Raw genomic sequence first — 20,300 nt, forward strand, 5'->3', positions numbered from 1 at the left:
AAAATAATTTTTATCATCGTACAAATTACCTGCCACGTCTGCTCGACACATCTTTGAAAATCCATTTATTGAACTCCTCAATCATTTCGTCTGGTACATCAAATCCATTGTGATTTTGAAATGGATGTTTGATTTGAAAGAATGTAGGTACTCTATTTGAACTGCTTTCTCCTTCCGACATTCTGATATAAGGAGAAGAGTCGTATTTATCCACATTCTTGTTTCTTGTTCGCAGATTTGGAGTCGTGGTGGCATTAAGAATAGGATCCAGGGCAATTATTTGTGTCATGGTAAAATCTGGATAATCGTCCAATGTTGGTGGTTTTGATTTTGACGCTGTAGATGCATCAACATTTAAACAATCATCCGTTGATTTTTGAGCTGCATATACATGAAAAAATGTTAAATAAAAAAAAATTCTAAAATTTGAATTTATGTGATAAAAATGAATATATCGTACCACCTGTGTTTGAACTTTGGACTTGTTGTGGAATTTTCTCTGTAGGCATGTCTATTGGATCATATTGTGCAGCATGCTGGTTGACGTTTTCCTGAAACATGTATTCATACACATATAATACACAACTAATGCAGTGAATCATACACAATTCTAATAAACTTACAACATAATATTGAAAAATACATAATACATACAGATAGTATACAAAACATGATACAATATAATCATACGCATTTCAAACAACCTTACAACAATCTTTCATACACAATATACAAATCAAAATATAAAGTATACCTATTTATGGATATTACTATTGACCAGTATCATAAAACTTGATACAAAAAAATTAATACACAATGCATACACATTTCATACAATGCATACAAATTTATATACAATGCATACAAATTAATACACAATGCATACACATTTCATACATAGTATACTGAATCATACACAATTCATACAGTGGATCATACACATCTCATACAGTTAATCATACACAATTCATAAAGTGAATCATACATAAAAAATACATGATTCATCAATTGATAGTGTAACATGTAGAAATCTGTAATTTCATACAGTGAATCAAACATAATTCATACAATATTTAATTACACAAAATTTATATATTAAATATTTTATACACAAATAACAGAAAATAAAAATAACAGAATTTATATATTTTTCAAACAAAATTCATACATAAAGTATACACATATATATATATATATATACCTCTGGTTGTTCTTCGGGTATTTGTTCTCCTCTTGACAATCGAATCTCATCAATTATCATTTTGGTGGAGTTATCAACATATATCTTGATATCAGCCATGTGCTTGTGAACCTTATCGGTGAAGATAAAAAATTTTATACATTAATATTTTATAAAGTCATTATATTAATTATATAAAAATATGTTGGAACTTACAGTGATTTTGAGTTCTTTCAACTCTGTCTTAACCTGTTAATTAAAAAAATAAGTATTTGATATGTGTACTGTAATTTCATAAAAAATTATGTTTATTTGAATATTTTACTTGTACCTCTGCAATATCGGCTCTCAATTCTTGAACTTTATGTTCACTGTGAACAACATGATTTTCCGATGATCTTGGATTTTCTGAATCCTGGTGGCTGCTGGACTGATTTATAATGGTTTCGTCCATTAGATTTAACTCTTCTTCCGATAAGACAATATTTTTGAATTTATGCTGCAACAACATAAAAATATATAATGTATAATGAATTATATTGAATGTAATAACATTATAAGAAAAATACCTGATTCCCATGAGTTCTGAAAATTGTTTTCTTCAAATCGTCAAAAAAAATGACGTCATTCGGTGTCTTCCAGTTCAGTATTCTCGGTGTGCGATTTGAAACACGTATAGCAATGGTGTTGTCAAATGGATGACAACACTCATAAAACCATATCTGCAGTGCTATGTGGAACTGGCTGAATTTGAATGACGATGGATTTTTTTTGAATTTTTTATTGCAAGCTTTGAGTGTTAAATTAAAACACTCATTTGCCCAAGGGAAAGTGGCATACTGTCCAGACTCTACCAAATCAAAATACAATTTTGGAATTGTTGTCTTTGAAGGGTCTGATGCAGTGAGAAATGAAGAAATAAAGTACAGGATCCCGATTTTTAGTTTATCATCTTCTTCCCAAAAATTATGCAATTTAAACTTGTAATAAAAATCAGACTTGGATACTTTATTAAAATCTCCAAAATTTTCAGCAATGAGTCTATTTTGAACATGTGGATCTGAAACAAAATCAGAAACAGGTCCACATTTCAAACCAGTTATAGCAACAAACTCTTTTAGACCAAAATGTAACTCCTTACCATTTACTTTAATGACAAACATGTCATCCCTAACATTTTCATTCCCCATTATAAATAAGTGCCTCAACAATTGACATTGGATTTTAATGTGATGCAAATTATAAAAAAATCCAAAAGGTGTTTCATCTATGAATTGTTGAAACTTATCTTGACCTAAAAAGGTCAATAAATCCGCAAACACATTCATGTTAATACATGAAGACAGATGTGTTTGTGTCTTCTTCTCCTAACAAAAATGTAAAAATTAAATACATTAATCATACACATATTCATACACATGTAATACAAAACTAATTCATATACATAGTATACAAAACATAATCAAAATATAAAGTATAACTAATTATGAATATTACTAGTAAACAGTACCCAAAAACTTGCAAAAAAAAAATTCATACACATTTTATATATACAGTGAATCATACAGTGAATCATACAAAATTCATACAGGGAATCATACAAAATTCATACATTAATCATACACAATTCATACACATTTTATATATACAGTGAATCATACAAAATTCATACAGTGAATCATACAAAATTCATACAGTGAATCATACACAATTCATACAGTTATCATAAAAATTTAACCTATATAATTTTCTTATTATATAATATAATGAAAAAATATATAATATAATGAAAACAGTACCCAAAAACTTGATAAAAAAAATTCATACACATGTTATATATACAGTGAATCATACAGTGAAGCATACAGTGAATCATACAAAATTCATATAGTGAATCATACACAATTTATACATTTATCATACACAATTCATACGGTGAATCATACATAAAAAAAATATTTATTTAAACAGAAATTTCATATATGGAATCATAAACAATTATTACATTATTTATTTTACACAAAAATTGTATTTTAACTATTTTATAGCCAAATAAAAGAAAAAAAATAACCGAATATAAAAAAATATTAAAAAATTAACTTTACTAACCTTTGAACTTTTTTTGGGTTTATCAGTTTCTTCTTCTTCTGCTCTTGGTTTTTTGGATTTTGATTTTATCAACTCTTCCACAAAATCAGATTCAGACTCAGTTGATTCCTTGATTTCTTTTCCTTTCCTTTTCTTTCCTCTTTCTTTAGTCGTTTTCTCGGATTCATCTTCTCTTTTCTTTTCTTTCCCTTTTCTCTTCTTCTCATTTTCCTTTGGATTTTGTGTTTGTGATAAAATTTTGAAAGATGGAGCATGAAAATCGTCTGAACTTGCTTCTTCATTCAATCTTCTACTTTTTCTTGGGGTTTCGTTGCTTCTTTTAGACATTGTACGGTTTGTTTATTGCAAGATTTAAAGATTTGAGTGCTAAAAATTAAGATTTGAATGGAACTATTTGAGAATTCTTGAAGAATAGTGTTAAGAGAGATGGAATTTTGAGAGAGGAATTAGGCGTGCTAAGATGGTGAAAGCGTGTGAAAATGTTGAAAGGTTTTGAGAGGCGTGCGATTGTAATGATTTTGAAAATAAATGGGGAAGAACAAAAATTTTGGGTAATATAAATTATTATTTTTTTAGATATTGTTTTACAGTTTTAAAACTGTAATTTTTTAAATTTTGATAAAAACCCTATAATTTTGTAGTTATCTTAAAAAAGGTAACTAAATAATATTTAATTTAAATAACTTTAATTAAGAGTTTTGTTTAAAAAAGGTAACTTAAAATAATAAGTGTAATTAACTACATTGGTTTAAATATGGTAATTGAATTATTAAAATAAGTTAATTATTATTTTAAAAAATTAATGATAATAATATAATATTTCTTAATATGCTATAACTTGATAATAATATGCTATAAGTAGTTTAATATTGAAAAGTTTGTTTATAACTTGATATTTAACATCTTAAATGTGTGTGTAGTGTTATTTTTATTTTTCTAATTTTGTTTCAGCTCACTCCCTTATCCCCCGACCCGACCCGACCCAAACCCTTTTCCCCTTCATCTCTTTGCCCATGTAAAAGCAGCGACAATACAACAAAACGACAAAGCCATTAATGCTTGACCGCGGAGAACTACTCCAACGTCTCTTCCCCCAACCTAGCACTATTTGTGTGCAGCAAATTCAGCGATGGCAGGCTCTCATCTCGTCCTTGCTCGCGCGGATGCGCGACACGTCATGTGACAAGGACCCCAAATCGATCCAAGACGTTGATTCTTCTTTCCTCTTTCGGAATGGAGTTGAATTCTCAGAAAAAGTTGTCTATCCTAAATTGGCAAAAGTTTTGGAATTCAAAACTGAAAAATCGTCCTCTTCTCATTCGGTTTCACCCCATTTTTATCCCAACCCTAATTTCCCCATATATATATAGTCCTCATAGAAGGAGAGGGAGATTTTCTTTTATTAAAAAAATATCACAGAGAGAGAGATAGAGAATTGGGGAAGAAATCTTTTTTACGAGAAGAGAGGCGAGAAAAATCGAAGATTGAGCATCTTCCAACTAATACTAAGAGAAAAGCTTAAAATAGATATAAGCCACATTTAAAATAAGTATAACAGGGAATCAGTCCTAGTCTAGTTCGATTCCTTTGTTTTCTTTCAGCATAAGCTCGCTGGAGATCATGGCTTCATCCATCGTTCTATGTGTTAGCCGTGTTCGGGTTCGTGTCTGTATTTGTGTGGTGGAGGAGCTCGTTGGCTGTCTCAGTTGCTCTGCCTCGAAAAAGGTATATGACCTCGTTCCTTTGCTCTAATTTGCTCTTAACTGGAATCATTATTTGGTTTTAGTGGGCATTACTGCCATCACAGTTCATCTAGGATAGAAAATCCCTCATGTGTTTGGAGTCATGTCTTATTTGTTTTGTTCTAATATAGTTCAAGCATATGTGTTTTGAGTCATGTTCTTGTTCATCTAGGAAAGTTTTCTGTTGGTTGAGTTTATATTTTGGGAAGTTTGTAGCCTCATGGTTGAGTTTTCTATACATCCTCGCCTAGTTAAATGCATGCCTTAATGTATAAAAATTGTGGCGAAGCGTTCTGTTGCCCGTGTTTGTCTTCCTCTTTATTTGAAACTGCGCAAATGTCTTGAAATAAAATCTCACTTTTGTTTGGTTTTCGGGCATTTTTTATTGCTGCCTCGCTCTTTGTTTTCTAGCAAATATCGAGTTGTGTCTTCTTCACCAATCTTCGCGTTAGTCATTCATGGTGGGCTTGATTCACTTGGAATAAATCAAATAAATAGCTAAACTAATTATGTGATTTGATCTAAACATATTAGAATTTTTGATGTCTCATATTTCCTTATAATTTCAATTTTCAGTTGTGTGCACTTTATTTTATTTCACATCTTTGCATGTTTTTTCCAGAACATTTGTGAGTAAGTTAGCTGTTGAAATGATTTGGGTGTGTTGTGGTCTCCTAAGAGTGATTAGACTTAATACCATAATATTTCACTACAGGGAATTGTTTTGACCATGTGCATGAACCGTTTTTATTTGATACATATGTAACATGCTTTTCTTGACCTTGTTTGAGTCTAATTGTTGATCATTAAATGTTTATTCCCATGAATAGGATATGTTTAGCAGTATATACATATGATATGTATGCTATTGTACAGTGCTTATGAATTTGTTAGTGTTATTTTGATTCACTTGGTTTGCTTTAGAGTCATGTATTCCGGTCTAATTAAAATCTCTTAAGTAGCTTTTCGTTTTAGTAAAATCTGTTCTCGTTCCAGATATATCTTGTTTATTATATTATTTCATATGCTAATTCACTTCTACTTTATTGCATGTAAAAAATTCCTTTTGGGGTCCCTACGCATCCTACTTCATCCATTTGCATTCTCTTGTTGAGCCGTAAAGGCTCAAATCTTTATCCCCGAGTCAGCCAGCCTCTTCGAAATTGACATACAGGTTAAGAGAAGCAAGTATACTGCTGGGAATTAAGTTTACAGGCCTCCATAGGCTCAAAACAGATGGATATACCAATTGTATACACTAATATACAGTATTAATATACAATATACAGGTGCAAAAAATGTGAAAACGCAAACACAAAATAAAGGACATAAAGTTCAATAAAAATGCAGGCTTAGAAGGTCCAAAGTGGTGTCATATACGGTCTATATATTAAAGTATACATAAAGTGTATACATAGAATATTTTGAAGGAAAATAGGCCTAAAGGCCCTACAATTCCATCAGCAGAAAATGGGCTCAAAGGCCCAAAATTGATGCTTCTATTCCTGGGCTCAAAGGCCCAAAATTGATGCCTCTATTCCTACTCTTTATTTAGAAAAAAATAGGTATATACCATTTTTTATAGTAATATTCTCAAGCTATATCATTAGAGTTTGACTTTCAATATATAACATTTAATATTTCAAGTTATAACATATTATTAGAAAATAAAGGTTGATTTTAAATACTATTTGTAATGTCTTTGAAATTTGTTGTATGAAATGTGTATTAATTGGGTATGAAATGTCACATATTATTTTGTTTGTATGAATTCTGAATTGTTTATATGAAATTATGATTTGTATTAATTTTTTTGTATTTTTGTTGGCCATGTAATTGCAGTTCTTAGATACAGGAAATTGCATGAAGCAGATTTATATTCTGCTTTTTATAGCCTGAAGAATTTCAAAGATGCATATGTCATCCCTGTTGAACCTATCTCCTGCGAGAGTACATGGGATATACCAAGTTATATTTCAGAGCCTAAATTAATGTCATAGGTCCAAAGAGATCAGTGGGAAGACCGCAACTTGAAGAATTTAGTTGATGTGAAATTCAAAAGGTCAAAGATTACTTGCATTAGATGTCGTCAAGTTGGACATAACAGGAAGACATGTTCAAATTATCCTGAGCAAAAAAATGATTTCTTGTTTTTTACTTTTTGTTACACAATTTTTATGTTGTTTTGTCTATTAGACACATGTTTTGTTTTATGGAGTGCATTTGGTATCATTAATATTTGAGTAATTGTGATTTTTGAATATTGTCCAACTATAAATAACATTGAAACACACTCTATACCAATTTTATTCTAATACTAACTTTATTTTACGTCAACCATTTTCATACAAGAATTAATCAAAATTCATACATAGTTCATACAAAAATCATACATAGTTCATACATATGGATCCACTATTTTTAGCATATCAATGGTACAATGAATCCTTAGTTAATATATGTTAAAAATAGTGAATCCACATGGTATGAACTATGTATATTGAAAGTATCCTGAAAATAAAATAATCAATAATTGAAAATATATATTCATATATGTATTTTCAAAAAAGTATAAATTGAATGTACGATATTTTTCATACTAAAAAGATGATAAATCAAAAACTTGATGTCATGTTCATACAAGTAGAAATCAGACTTCATACATATTTCATCCAAATAATGGTACATTGACAACCTATTGATATATAGTATCATGAAATTAAAATAATCAATACCAGAAGAAAGATTCATACATATTTTAATCATATTTGATACATATTTCATCCATTAAATGGTGCATTTTGAAATGAAAGTGCTACTTTAAACTATTGAATGCAGATGGTATGATTTATGTATATTAATAGTATCCATAAATTATATAAACCTATCTGTAATTCATATGAAGATGAAGTAACTGGAAAAACACATATGATATAAAAAATAATGAAATGCTTAAACATAAACAAATTGTTCAAGAGTTAAAAAACATGTAGTCCAAAAAAAGTAGAAGGTGCAATAAATTATTTCTAGTCTCTTTTTCGTGGTCTTACTGTAGGATGATTGGTTGTGTCTGGAACATGTTCTTTTTTTGTGCGAGGTCCACCATATTTGCTAGCAACTGTACCAATAACTTCACTATCACTTATTGCACCCTCTTCATTCTTTGATTTTCCATAATGCCACAGTATTGTGGCATACCTTTGTCGATGGTATGTTGCATCGATATCAACATCAGACATATCAAAAACAGCATTACTGATGTATTCAGCAAAGAGATGTGTACATACCACAATTGTTGTAAAAAATTTGAAAGAAGAAATATTTTAATAACTAAATAATGTTGTCATTTTTTAGGAAATCAGTAAAGTATAGAAAATACATACTTGGAACTATCTTTTTGTTGAGGAACATTCATCATATGCTTGATATCAAGTGGTTCAGATTGATACTTGTGTTGATATTCAAGGAGATTATTGTCATACAGATTAAGCCTTTTACCATAAAATCTTGTGCTCGTCAAAAAATAGTAGTATCATTGTTGCATGTTTATCAACAACTTCATTCACTTTTAAGGAAGATTGAAGTGGGAAGGTATGAGGCTTGAGAAGAGTGTGTAACCTGTCATTCTCCCCTTCTATAATCAATTTTTTTGGATTGGCGCATCTGAGAGGAATCATATCATATAACATAAAGAAACTAACTATAGTATTTTCCTTTGTCAGACATCTCATTGAGCATGGATCAGTAGAATGTACTCAGAGAGCATGCAGATGAAATTGACGAGACTGTTTCTGAGAATAGCTTGTAATGGAGGTGGGCTGCGACTGAGGTGTGGGTGATTGGGAAACGGTAAACAAGGAACATGATAAGTTTAAATCCCTAAAATAACTGAATATAAGTTTTAAAAAGGTAATTGTAAAAATATATAATTAATAATTAAAAATTTAAAGAGGTAGTTTTTAAAAAAGAAACTGTAATAATAAAATAAAAAATTTAAACATATTAGTTAGTATTTAAATTAGATTATAATTAATTTTTGATTAAATATAATTTTAATCGATATGTTACAACTCGAAAATAATCTGCTATAAGTAGAATTTTTTAAAAGTATGTTTATAACCTGATATATATAGCCTTAAATGTACATATGGTGTTATTTTCATCTTTATTTATTATTATACCACTAACATTTATTTTATTTTTGGTTCTAATTTAATTAACGGAAAAGGGTCTAAAATACCTTGAAGTATTGAAAATGGTACAAAATTATCCTTCATCCACCTATTGGCTCCAAAATGCCCTTTTCATCCACATATTGGCTCCAAAATACCCTTGTCATCCACCTTTGAGTTCAAAATTGACCACTTTTTTTAATTGTTTTAAAATTAAACTCTTTAAATATTTTGAAAAATACTTGGCGTTCAACTATTGGTTATAATTTTAATTTACTAATATAATTTATAAAACAGCCCACTACCCACTCATTACTAACTAAATCTCACCCAATTAATAATCCAATTATAATATCAAAATCATCATAAACACTACTAAAACACGATGAAATTATTGATTTCTGAAAATGACATCCAAAATTATTCGAGTCCGAATCGAAGCCCCAATTAAATTTAGGTTGAGTCGCTTATTTAAGAGGACACTTTCTTTCAAAATTGAATTAGAAATTTATGATTAAAGGTAAAGAAGTAATACATCCCGAATTAATTCATGCACTTTTTTTAAATATAATTTTATAAATATTTATCTTTTACTTTAAAACCTTTAATATATTATTTTGAAAAAAAGTTACCTATGAAGTAACATCACATAATTGAGACGTAAGAATAATTAAGATGAACATAGTCAGACTTTTAAGTTTATCGGTGATTTTTATTTAGCCACTTGAATGTATGATAATTTAAATCTATAATTTTTAAAACTCTCAATTGACAGTAGCTTGCATTAATAATGTGACGGGTTTATTAATTTAGAGGAATTTAATTAGTAATGGGTGGGTAGTGGATTGATTTATAAATTATACTTATAAGTTAAATTATAACAAATAGTTGAGCGAACATATTTAAAAAATATTTAAATAGTTTAAATATAAAACCGTTAAATAAGTGATCAATTTTGAACCAAAAGGTGGATGACAAGGGTATTTTGGACCCAATAGGTGGGTGGGAAGGGTATTTTGGAGCCAATAGGTGGAAGAAGGGTAATTTTGTACCATTTCCAATACTTTAAGGGTATTTTAGACCCTTTTCCTTTTAATTAGTTCTAAATGATAGTCATTTCTCTTTTTATAGATGTTCAAATCTTATATATATATATATATANATTATTTCCCTTTAGAACCTTCTAAGTTCATTTGCCTTTTAAATAATCAATTAAAATGAAATAGTTATATTGGTAATTAAATGAATAAAATTTGAATTTACTTTATTTAGTTAATATTTGAAAATTATTTTAAAAGGTCATTTAGTCAAATTGTCGGTCAACCGCGAGTTAGCGGACATTCGGAGAGCCTAACACGTTCTCGGAATGTACATTTGAACTTCGAACCCTTTTCAATTGATTTTTATCTATTTTAAATCTTTCGAAAATAATTTTAAGTTTTTTCTTGATTTTTACTAGAAAAATCAAGTGGCGAATCTGTTAGTTCAGAAAATTGATTTCTCTTAAATCATAAGATTAATTGATTTTTCGAAACTTAGTCATTTTCCTTTTCATTATATTTTTTCGTAAAACACACCTTAACTTTGCGGGTGTCTCATTACCCCAAGAAACTATCTAAATCCACAATAAATATGCCCTTTTGACTAATTTTAACACCACTCATGTTGTCACGAAATTTGACCTCGTGAAGGATTGTTCATACAACTTCAGACCAACGTAAAATTGTCATATGGCACTCCCAATTTGACTTATTTTGAAAAAATATAAAAACCCATGTATTATTTTTTAAAAGCTTTATTAGGAATAATTTTTAATTTTCAAATATTTTTTCTCATCTTTCCTACCATCATTAGCTTACCCATGTTTCTTGGCATCTGTGTCTTCCTTCATTTTTTTTTATAAAACTAATGTTATTGTGTTCATTCTTATTCTTTTTTTAAAAAAATAAATAAATTAGTTTACTGATTTTATTCCTCCTACAAATCAAGTTTAAAATTTTGGAATAGTGAAACTATGAAAAACTCGATTTGAGAGTAAGAAATTGGAGAAGGAGGTGATTTAAATGTCAGATTTTGACTTGGTCATATTTTGAGTATTTAAATTTTGATTATTTAACGATATTTATTTTCATAAATAAAGTAATTGATAGTAATTTGACAAATAATTGATAATGCTGCCGGAAAATTCTGTCACGCTACAGCGGGCTTGGAGACTGTTCTTCGGGACGAAAGGAATGACAGAAGCTACAGAGATTGAGGTGAAGAAGAAAGAGAACCAGAAAAAAATAAAAAAAAAAGGAAAAAGAAAAAAGAACAGCAAAGAACAAATAAAAATAATTAAAAATTACTTTTAACACATATCAAGTGACTATTAGTGCGTGACTTACAAATATTTTTGTATAAGTGGTATTGGCTGATAAAGGAGTATACATACTATTGTGAAGTTGTTCAAAGGGGTAATATGACGCCCACAAAATTAACGTGTCTTTTTGAAAATTCGGGACAACTTCGGTGGTGATTTTATGTCTTTTCTCTCAAGTTTAATAATACTTGAATAAGATAAATTAAAAATGACTTAATTGCCCCTCAATTTCTTTATATAATTCTTGTGTTACTAATATCAGCTCTAAAATTTCTTGTATACTAGTCGTATATCAACATCTTCCCCTGTATATTTGTTTCTCTTTCACCATATATCAGCCACGAGCCACGAGCAGATGGGAGTAAAATGAACATAAATGATACTTGAATCATTGATGTTAATCTTTTGTGTCACTCACATCATCCAAGTAGGGCTGCTAAAGGTCATAGATAAGAAAAGGCAATACATAAAGTCACTCACATCATCCAAGTAGGGCTGCTAAAGGCCATAGATAAGAAAAGGCAATACATAAAGTCACTCATTCATACTCGACCCTCGAGCTGAGCTTTAGACTATTAGTAATAACGAGCTAAGTCAGTATAAAGATATAATATGGTTTGGTAACATCTCATTACCCAGTTCACTAATTTGGTAATCCGAACTTACATCTTTAGACCAAATCGAAGAGATTTATAGCCTGAATTGGTCAAGAATTGTTTTTTTTAAAAGAAGTATATATGGAGCAACACAAATATGTGGTACCAACAACCATATACATAATATCAAATGTAATTGTGTCATCAGAACTTTTGATGAAATGACCAGATTTAAGTTGAAAAAACCTGTTTGACCGTTCCAAGTTTCCTTACTAGGAAAAGCTTATTAAGACATGATTATAATCAATGTCTTAATTTATAACAAAATGATGACTAATAAAGAAAAAAAATTGATCGGAACTCATACTTAGAGTGAATTAATATTAAATCATTTGCATGCCTAAATTAAAAGAGGATATTAGCTAAAGCTAGTTTATTTTGAACGGAAATGATACAATTATCACAATCTTGACCCAATAATATCTACATAATCTTTTATGAAAAAGTAATAAATATGAACATGTGTAAGAAACCCTCGACATATGACTCAAAAAATATATATATTGGTGAAAATGAATTTTATGAAAGCATTACCAGTGATTCTCATGCTCTTTCTTTCTTTTGTAACTTTTTTGTCAAGAGATTTGATTGAAGATGTTTGTCGAACGTCTAGTGATTTTAAAGTATGCGTCGACTCACTTAGAGCAGATCCTAAGAGCTCTTTTGGTGATAAAAAAAGTTCGGTACATATTCTGCTTCAACAAAGTTTAATAAAGGCAAAAAGTATTTATAATGAAATCGTAAATCTACTAAAGCAAGAAAAAGAACCCGTTCTCAAACAAAGCCTTCAAGTTTGTAAAGAAAATTATGAGAATGTGATAGATGCCGCCATATCATCAATTAAATATTTCGATGCAAATGACTTTAATGGGGCGAAGAGTCTTGCTTCTGGTGTTGCGAGTGGTCCAGAAACTTGTGAAGAATTATTTAGTGAACCACCTGTCAGGATATCTCCAATAAAATCAGAAAATGATGATTTTGCTAATTTTATTAGTTTAACCGTGAGTTTGATAAACCAATTCGAAAAATAATATGTACTCCCTCCGTCCACAATTCTTTGGCAGGTATACTAAAAATAGATGTGCAAGATTAATTGTCAATTTAAACAATCAAGTAATAATTAGTCATTTTTTTCCAGTTCTGCTCTTAGTAATTACTCTATTTTTTCAATTGAAAAGTTATGTAGATTTTTGATATTCTTGGTATAGTAAGGTTATATTAATCAAATTACACTTTGAATTAAATTTTTCTTGAGGGTAGTGCATGACTTTACCCTGACAAACAATTGTGGACGAATGGGGTAATTAACATTCTCGTTTAACTCATAGGATGTTGTCATGAGTCATTTGCTTTATGCTGAAGTTTATAGTAGGGCTAACCCATCGGTGACCCCCCTAAAGTTGGCATCAACTTTCACTTAGACATCTGAACTAGGTTTTATTCATTTTAGCCACCTCATGTGAGGCCCTAATATGTCATTTTAACACTTTTTGCTGATATGACATAATGAGTGTGACCCACTCATTAACCGTGCGTCAGATTCTTTTTTAGCCAATTTTTATTTTATATTTCCTTCTTCTTTCCCATTTTTTCAACCACCATTTTCTCAAGCTTGAACTTCTTCCATAGTGGAATATATTCGATGATGCCACAAACGAGGAATTTGATTTCATACGTCATAGCTTTCCCAAAGATTACCCCAGGATGATGCCCTTCTTCCTCAATTTAATTTGAGAAAAAAAGACTGATATTTGAAGTAAAACAATGAAAACTTGGGAATGAATAAAAAATTTCTAAAGAAATGAGATAACCTCCTTAAAAGAAACTTAACAATATGATATGAAAACATACACATTTATATTTTTAGAAATTCATTGGATCTTAAATTATTTTTTTAAGCAATAAAATCTGTAGAATTTTTCTTTTATCATAGAAAGATTGAATAATATTTAAGTAAAAGAAATAGAAATATTTTTTGGTATATGGTAGAAGATTAAGTGGTGTGTGCAATGAGAAGACCATGAGTGGGATGGGGATGGGGTGGGATATGCTTCTCCTAAAGTTTTTAAAGGTGATTTAATCCTTTTTTGTTATTTTTTGGGAAGAAATGCTATGTGTCATCGATATATTGGCATCTTTTTAAAAAATAATTGATAGATTATTATTTAAGAATTATTTTGAACAAAATGATAAGTGTTTCCATTTATTTTGGCACTTCACACATCATTCGCGAGGGAAACACATTTACTATCATATTTTTGTTGAATGTAAAAAAGCGTCAAAATGACATATCAGGACCTTACATAAGGTATCTAAAATGAAAAATCATTATTTAGATATCTAAGTGAAAGTTGATGTCAGCTTTTGGGGGCCACCAATGATTAAACCCTTTATAGTACGAGTTATTTGGCTTTTCTTCCCTTTATGTTAATTATAACTTTCTTCTTTTTATAGGAAAATTTAGATAGTTAATTTATTGATATATTGTTTTATGATTGTACTTTTACAATTTTGGACAACAAAATCAACCTCTGTTTTACCTTTTACCTTCTTTTCCCCTCTATTCCATGTTTAGTTTTATTGCATTTTTTAAAAAAATTTCATGACCCCAATTCCTACCTTTTACTTTGAAATAGCAATTTAATTTCTTTTTAGTTTGTGCGTCACAATGGGTTGTTTTCATTTCGTATATAAATCACAAAAGAATGAATGATTTAAAATATATATATATATATATATATATATATATATATATATATATGAAAATTAGGAAAAAAATATACTATAATAATGATAATAATTAATAACTTAGAGTATTCTTAAAGACATATATAAAAGATTTGAATAATTCTCAAAATTCTATTGATACAACAAAATTGAAATAAATAGAATGACAAATATTATTTGAAAATTCGAAAAAGATACTATTAATTACAATAATTAACAATTAAATATATTTAAACATCATATAAGAAATTTCATTGACTCCTGTGATTATAGTTGTGCTACATAAATTATAACAAAGAGAATGAGAAAAATTATTTTAAAATGACGTAAAAAGTATTATAAATTACTCGAATTAATAACTTACAATATATTTTAAAAATATTAAAAAGTTTGGCTTAAATTTGAACTAACACTACGAAAGACAACGAAAAAAATTTAGTGGCAACAGACACACAAATTATCAAACAAGGTTAAAGTTTTTACGGTATTAGCTAATTGTCATATATATAAATATAAGAGCTTCAATATACATTTTAAAATCTTATGTTGTCTTTCGTATATTTAAATTTGTGCATATGCGTGGAGTTGTAAAGATTTAAATATTTTAATATAGGAATGTGATGATTTGAAAACTTTAATACTTTCTTCTTTTTAATTTTTTTTTATCTTGTTTTTCTTTTAATTTATTATATATTCAAAAATTATATAAAAAGTGTATAAAATTATGATGTAATAGCTTAAGAAAATTTTAAAAACATAATAAAAATCATATAAGAAATTTGGTTGATTTTCTTCCATATTTATCAGGTATATTGAAACAGAATGAGTAATATGTATTGTTTGATAATAACTAAAGCCGTCAATATGGGTTAGGCCCATCGGGTCGGCCTGGCCCAATCCGTGATTTGGTAGAGTTGGACTACGATTTTCAAAATCCATTTAAGAAAAATGATTTTTACCCCGGCCTGAATAAGCTTGCCGAACATGGGAACAAATAAAAAATAGTTAAAAAATAAAATAGAGTATTAAAAATAAAAAGAGTCTAAACTCAAAATTAGTTTAAAGTTTGAAATATTAAAATTTAAATACAGATTATGTTTACGAAATATGTGTTACATAAAATAAAAATTCCTTAAAATTTCTAAATAATCACTACATTGGCCGTAGCCTACAAAATATTGTCATAGTTTTTGTGTTTTACTATGATCATTGAAAAACAATTAGGTTATTATTTAGCTATTTATGCTTTTACTTGAAATCAAGCTTAATATACATTATAAAGATAATTTTATTTGTAGATTTTATTAACAAATAATAACATCAGCACTAACACCATGAAATATTATCTTGTCGATATCTATGATATTATTTTTAAATTATAATTTGATTTAGAAAATTCTAAAAATATATACTTTTACAAAAGGAGCGCTGCCTGCAAGCTTGTAGCCCACGTACTTGTGTGTTAGACCGACCATTTTCTGCCTCACACAAAAAATGGGCTAACCCGGCCTGACCCCTCAAATTTCAATGTCTGTATGGATTAGCCCGAATGGGGTAGACCAGCCCATATTGTTAGCTTTAATAATAACGTAAAAGATATTTAAATTATAGTACAACAACAACTAAAAATATTTAAATCATATGAGAAATTTTTTTTAACTTTCTTAAAATCACTTGTTTTACATAAATGGAATAGAAAAAATAATATATATTATTTAAAAATGACATAATGTAATAAAACTCAAAATAAATTAAATTTTCATTTTTTTTTAAAGAAAATCATGAAAACAGTATCTATTTGCATTTAAGCTTTACTTATTTACCTTTTTAAGTGTTTTGGTTGTTTACGCCCGTGATTCTATTGATTTACCTGATAAATTTCTGCTATAATGAATTGTACATGTGACAATCATTTTGTTGTCCAACACATTTCGACACAAAAAGTTTCTCTAACAATATATATCTTTTTATGACTTAATTGTTAGTTAATAATTAGATGGACAATGACAATAATAAATTATTTGAAGACGAAATTTAAAGTTAGATAATCAACTCATTTCGACAAAAATTCAAGATAAGGTACGTAGTAGTACTATTTTTGTAATCAGATAAATAGTAGAAATACAATACAACTTAATATTGTTCAATAAACAATAGAAATCTAAGTAACGTGGAATGTTTGTGGGCATCCACTCGACACCTTTTATAAAGTGTCTATCTGTAAGGTTTGATGCAATATTCGGATCTGTAGTGATGGATGCCCATGTCACACGCCCCTTTGTAACATCACCTAGTCCTCTATTTTCGTACTCCAAATAATATGACCAGCGGCTTATAACAGAGTTATTTGACTATTCAATCCACTCAATCCATCCTCTAAGATCTACCAACGTATCAATGTAACTTTCTATTATCACAGTCCTAGAAAATATACCCCATGAACGACCTAAATATATTATTACGTTGTCCAATTTCTCCAAATCGGAGGTAGCCTTTATAGTGCAATTTTGAAGCACTATTCCAGATTCAAAGGGCTCAAAATCTCTCTTTTGTGTTTTGATTGTGTTATATTGCCTTGGCATTGGAGTATGTGCTTCAATCACACAATTTTGGAATAGGGTTGTCGCATCACCGCAAATGAAATCTATCGTGCCATATACTTCACTATCTCGATAGAATTGACGTTTATCTTTTACATAAAAAGTGTCTTGATATCAGTCACATCGACATTTATAAAAGGACACCAAATTCGCTTCAACTCTTAACACCACTTCTTGATGCTTTATAGGTCCGACATTATTTCTAAAAGTTAAGTCTTAGGCTGTGAAGTCATTGCCAAGAACCCCTACAAATTAAATAAGAAGAAACAATTATAATTCATCAAAATTAATAAAATTCATCTATATAGAGAGAGGGACTTACCAACGGTTGCGGTATCATAGATTTTGTTACCATCGATAAAACTTCTGTTACCCCTTATTATCATAGTATCTATCCCTTCTCCGATCAGAAATATATTAATATTCTATTTATCAACTCTAATTTATTCTTGATACTTGTCTTTCTTAATTTTTATGAGGAATGACTTGACACTGTGATCAGGGGCGCCAATATTGCTCCAACAGTTGTGTTGAAATTTCCGATCCTATCTTTAGAAACAATCGTATTATAAGGAGTTTCTGTTATCACTTGGCTTTGCACACATACGACAATAGTTGCAGCGACAAACAATATCATTATATTCCTTGCATTAAAAAAATTTAAAAATTTGATGAGCTTATAGACAAAAATTACAGCTACAATTTAGAAATATAGAAGAAAGATACCGTAAAAACTATATGTGATGGCCATTGCAAAGTTGATGAACAAGCAACAATTCTTCTTGGTAGTGGAAGAGTTTCTCTTTCTTAATATTGTAGTATTGTCCAAGCTTAACAATCCCTCTCCTGTATATTGTAGTAAATTCTTACTCCTTTTTGCACGTTTAAATTCTTGCATACATTTGTAAAATGTCATTTTTAAAGGCTCCTTTATTGGACAACTTAATGTCATTTTATTGAATTGAATTCTCCTACTATTTGTACAATTACTTACCTAGGCAATATGTAATTGTAGTAACATTTTAATTCTTAGCTTAGTTATGATATTGCTTTCTTCTTATTATCTTTTCTTATTTGGAGGAAATCAAACTTGTGACTTTTTGAAATTTTCATTTTGTAAAGATATCTTGTACTTTCTTCATTTCTTTTTGAAATGATATTTTAGCTTTTGTAATATCCTTCAAAATAAGTAACTTTTTAAAATATCAAGAAGACATTATTTTTTGTATTTTTTCAAAGTTAATCTTTATCTAAAACGCACAAGAAATTTTTAAAAGCTAGATGGAGTGGGGAAAACGAGGAAGGAATTACATGTTATAAATGACAACAAAGAGTAAAGTAAAGCAGGTTAAGAGCCTGTTTGGCTCAGCTTAAAAGCTAGTCAAACTGACTTAAAAGCTGATTTTTGACTTATTTAGCTGTTTGGCAATACTCAAAATAGCTTATTTTAAGTTTAAAAAAACTTATTTTAAGCCAAAAGTTAAAAGCTGGGGTAGGGGTGCTTTTTTTTTTTAGCTTATAAGCTGTTTTAAGTTGACCACATTTTTATCTTTTTGCTCTTAATATTTTTATACAATCTCCAAATTACAACATAACCCTAACATCTCTTTCTTCCATTTTTCCCTTTTCACGTTTGGCATAGCAACTTCAGCACTTTTATCCAAACACATAACTGCTTATTTTAAAAATAAGTTTCAGCACTTTCAAAAGTACTTTTTTAAAGCTGTTTTTATTAAGCCCATCCAAACGGACCCTAAGATAGTCTTTGCTTTTGTTTTTGCCTTCAAATTATCATCTTGTAATCATTTCGTATTTAAATTTGTATATTGAATTCCTTAATAATTTTTTTTGTCTCTATCACTAATGAGGACCACTCAATGCGTCAAAGTAACTAAAAAACGAAATCAAGATTGGATATTTTATTGGTGGATCTTTGCTTATAAGTCATGTTAACCTTTAAGTAGCTGATCACGAATAAATAAGTCTAAAAAATAATTTATTACAATTTTGTTATCTTTCTCCTTTCTCAGACGGGTTTCTTATATTTAAATCACCCTACAATCTTAGAGTTGTGGGTTCAAATTATAGAGGAAGTAAAAAAATGATAATGTTTTAATATTTGAGTCACCATTAAACTTGTAATAACGTGGCTTTCATTTCACCCTATATTTATAATTGAACTCGTTGTTTTTTAACCCCTCATATCTATACGATTTGTTAATTTACTACGTATTTTTTTATCTTTTTCACAGTAGCACTCTTTATATTAATAGTAAAAAATACTTTTTACTTGCACGTTAATTTAAAATTTTGCACCCTCTGAGAATTGACTTGTTGAATAACGCAAAAAATAGATTTGTCGTAAAGCAATTGTCCAAGCAAAGTGCCAGTTGGAGTGACTCACTATATGTTCCCCAATAAATAGGGTTTTTGCTAAAGAATAAGAATACATATATATATTAGTTAAAGTCTAGCGTGAACCCTTCAAATTTATTTTCCTATATATAGATAAATTATTATCATCATACCTTATAAGGGATATGTTATATTGTTGATAGTCATAATCACGTGACACAACTTTGATACAGAAAATGGCGAAAAGATTCATGATGACAAAAAAAATATACATATATACATAAAAGTTTTACTAAGAAAAAATATTTAGACACGATTAAGAATTGACTGAATGGTAATTTAATGAAGTCACTCAATACATAAAAAAAAATTATTAATTTGGGGGGGGGGGGGGGGT

General features: G+C 29.1%; 1 protein-coding gene, 1 long non-coding RNA gene and 1 pseudogene across 2 annotated transcripts in view; 1 reads left to right on the forward strand and 2 right to left on the reverse strand.

Annotated features, from left to right (window-relative positions):
- LOC114074285 overlaps nucleotides 1-3,795 on the reverse strand; it is a 14,301-nt gene extending 10,506 nt beyond the window's left edge. The window contains exons 1-7 of the mRNA XM_027912142.1: nucleotides 3,290-3,795; nucleotides 1,750-2,547; nucleotides 1,512-1,679; nucleotides 1,397-1,429; nucleotides 1,202-1,312; nucleotides 461-551; nucleotides 30-381 (exon numbers count right to left, since the gene is read on the reverse strand). Coding sequence (XP_027767943.1) covers nucleotides 30-381; nucleotides 461-551; nucleotides 1,202-1,312; nucleotides 1,397-1,429; nucleotides 1,512-1,679; nucleotides 1,750-2,547; nucleotides 3,290-3,616 — 1,880 coding nt within the window. The 5' untranslated portion in view covers nucleotides 3,617-3,795. The remainder of the gene's footprint in view (nucleotides 1-29; nucleotides 382-460; nucleotides 552-1,201; nucleotides 1,313-1,396; nucleotides 1,430-1,511; nucleotides 1,680-1,749; nucleotides 2,548-3,289) is intronic.
- Nucleotides 3,796-4,277: 482 nt separating this feature from the next.
- LOC107032510 lies at nucleotides 4,278-7,292 on the forward strand. The gene is made up of 2 exons (XR_001458375.2): nucleotides 4,278-5,014; nucleotides 6,874-7,292. It is a non-coding gene; the product is annotated as an uncharacterized LOC107032510 (long non-coding RNA).
- Nucleotides 7,293-8,057: 765 nt separating this feature from the next.
- LOC107001487 lies at nucleotides 8,058-18,251 on the reverse strand (annotated as a pseudogene).
- Nucleotides 18,252-20,300: the final 2,049 nt, after the last annotated feature.

This window comes from Solanum pennellii, chromosome 10, assembly GCF_001406875.1.
Source record: "Solanum pennellii chromosome 10, SPENNV200".
NCBI lineage: Eukaryota > Viridiplantae > Streptophyta > Magnoliopsida > Solanales > Solanaceae > Solanum > Solanum pennellii.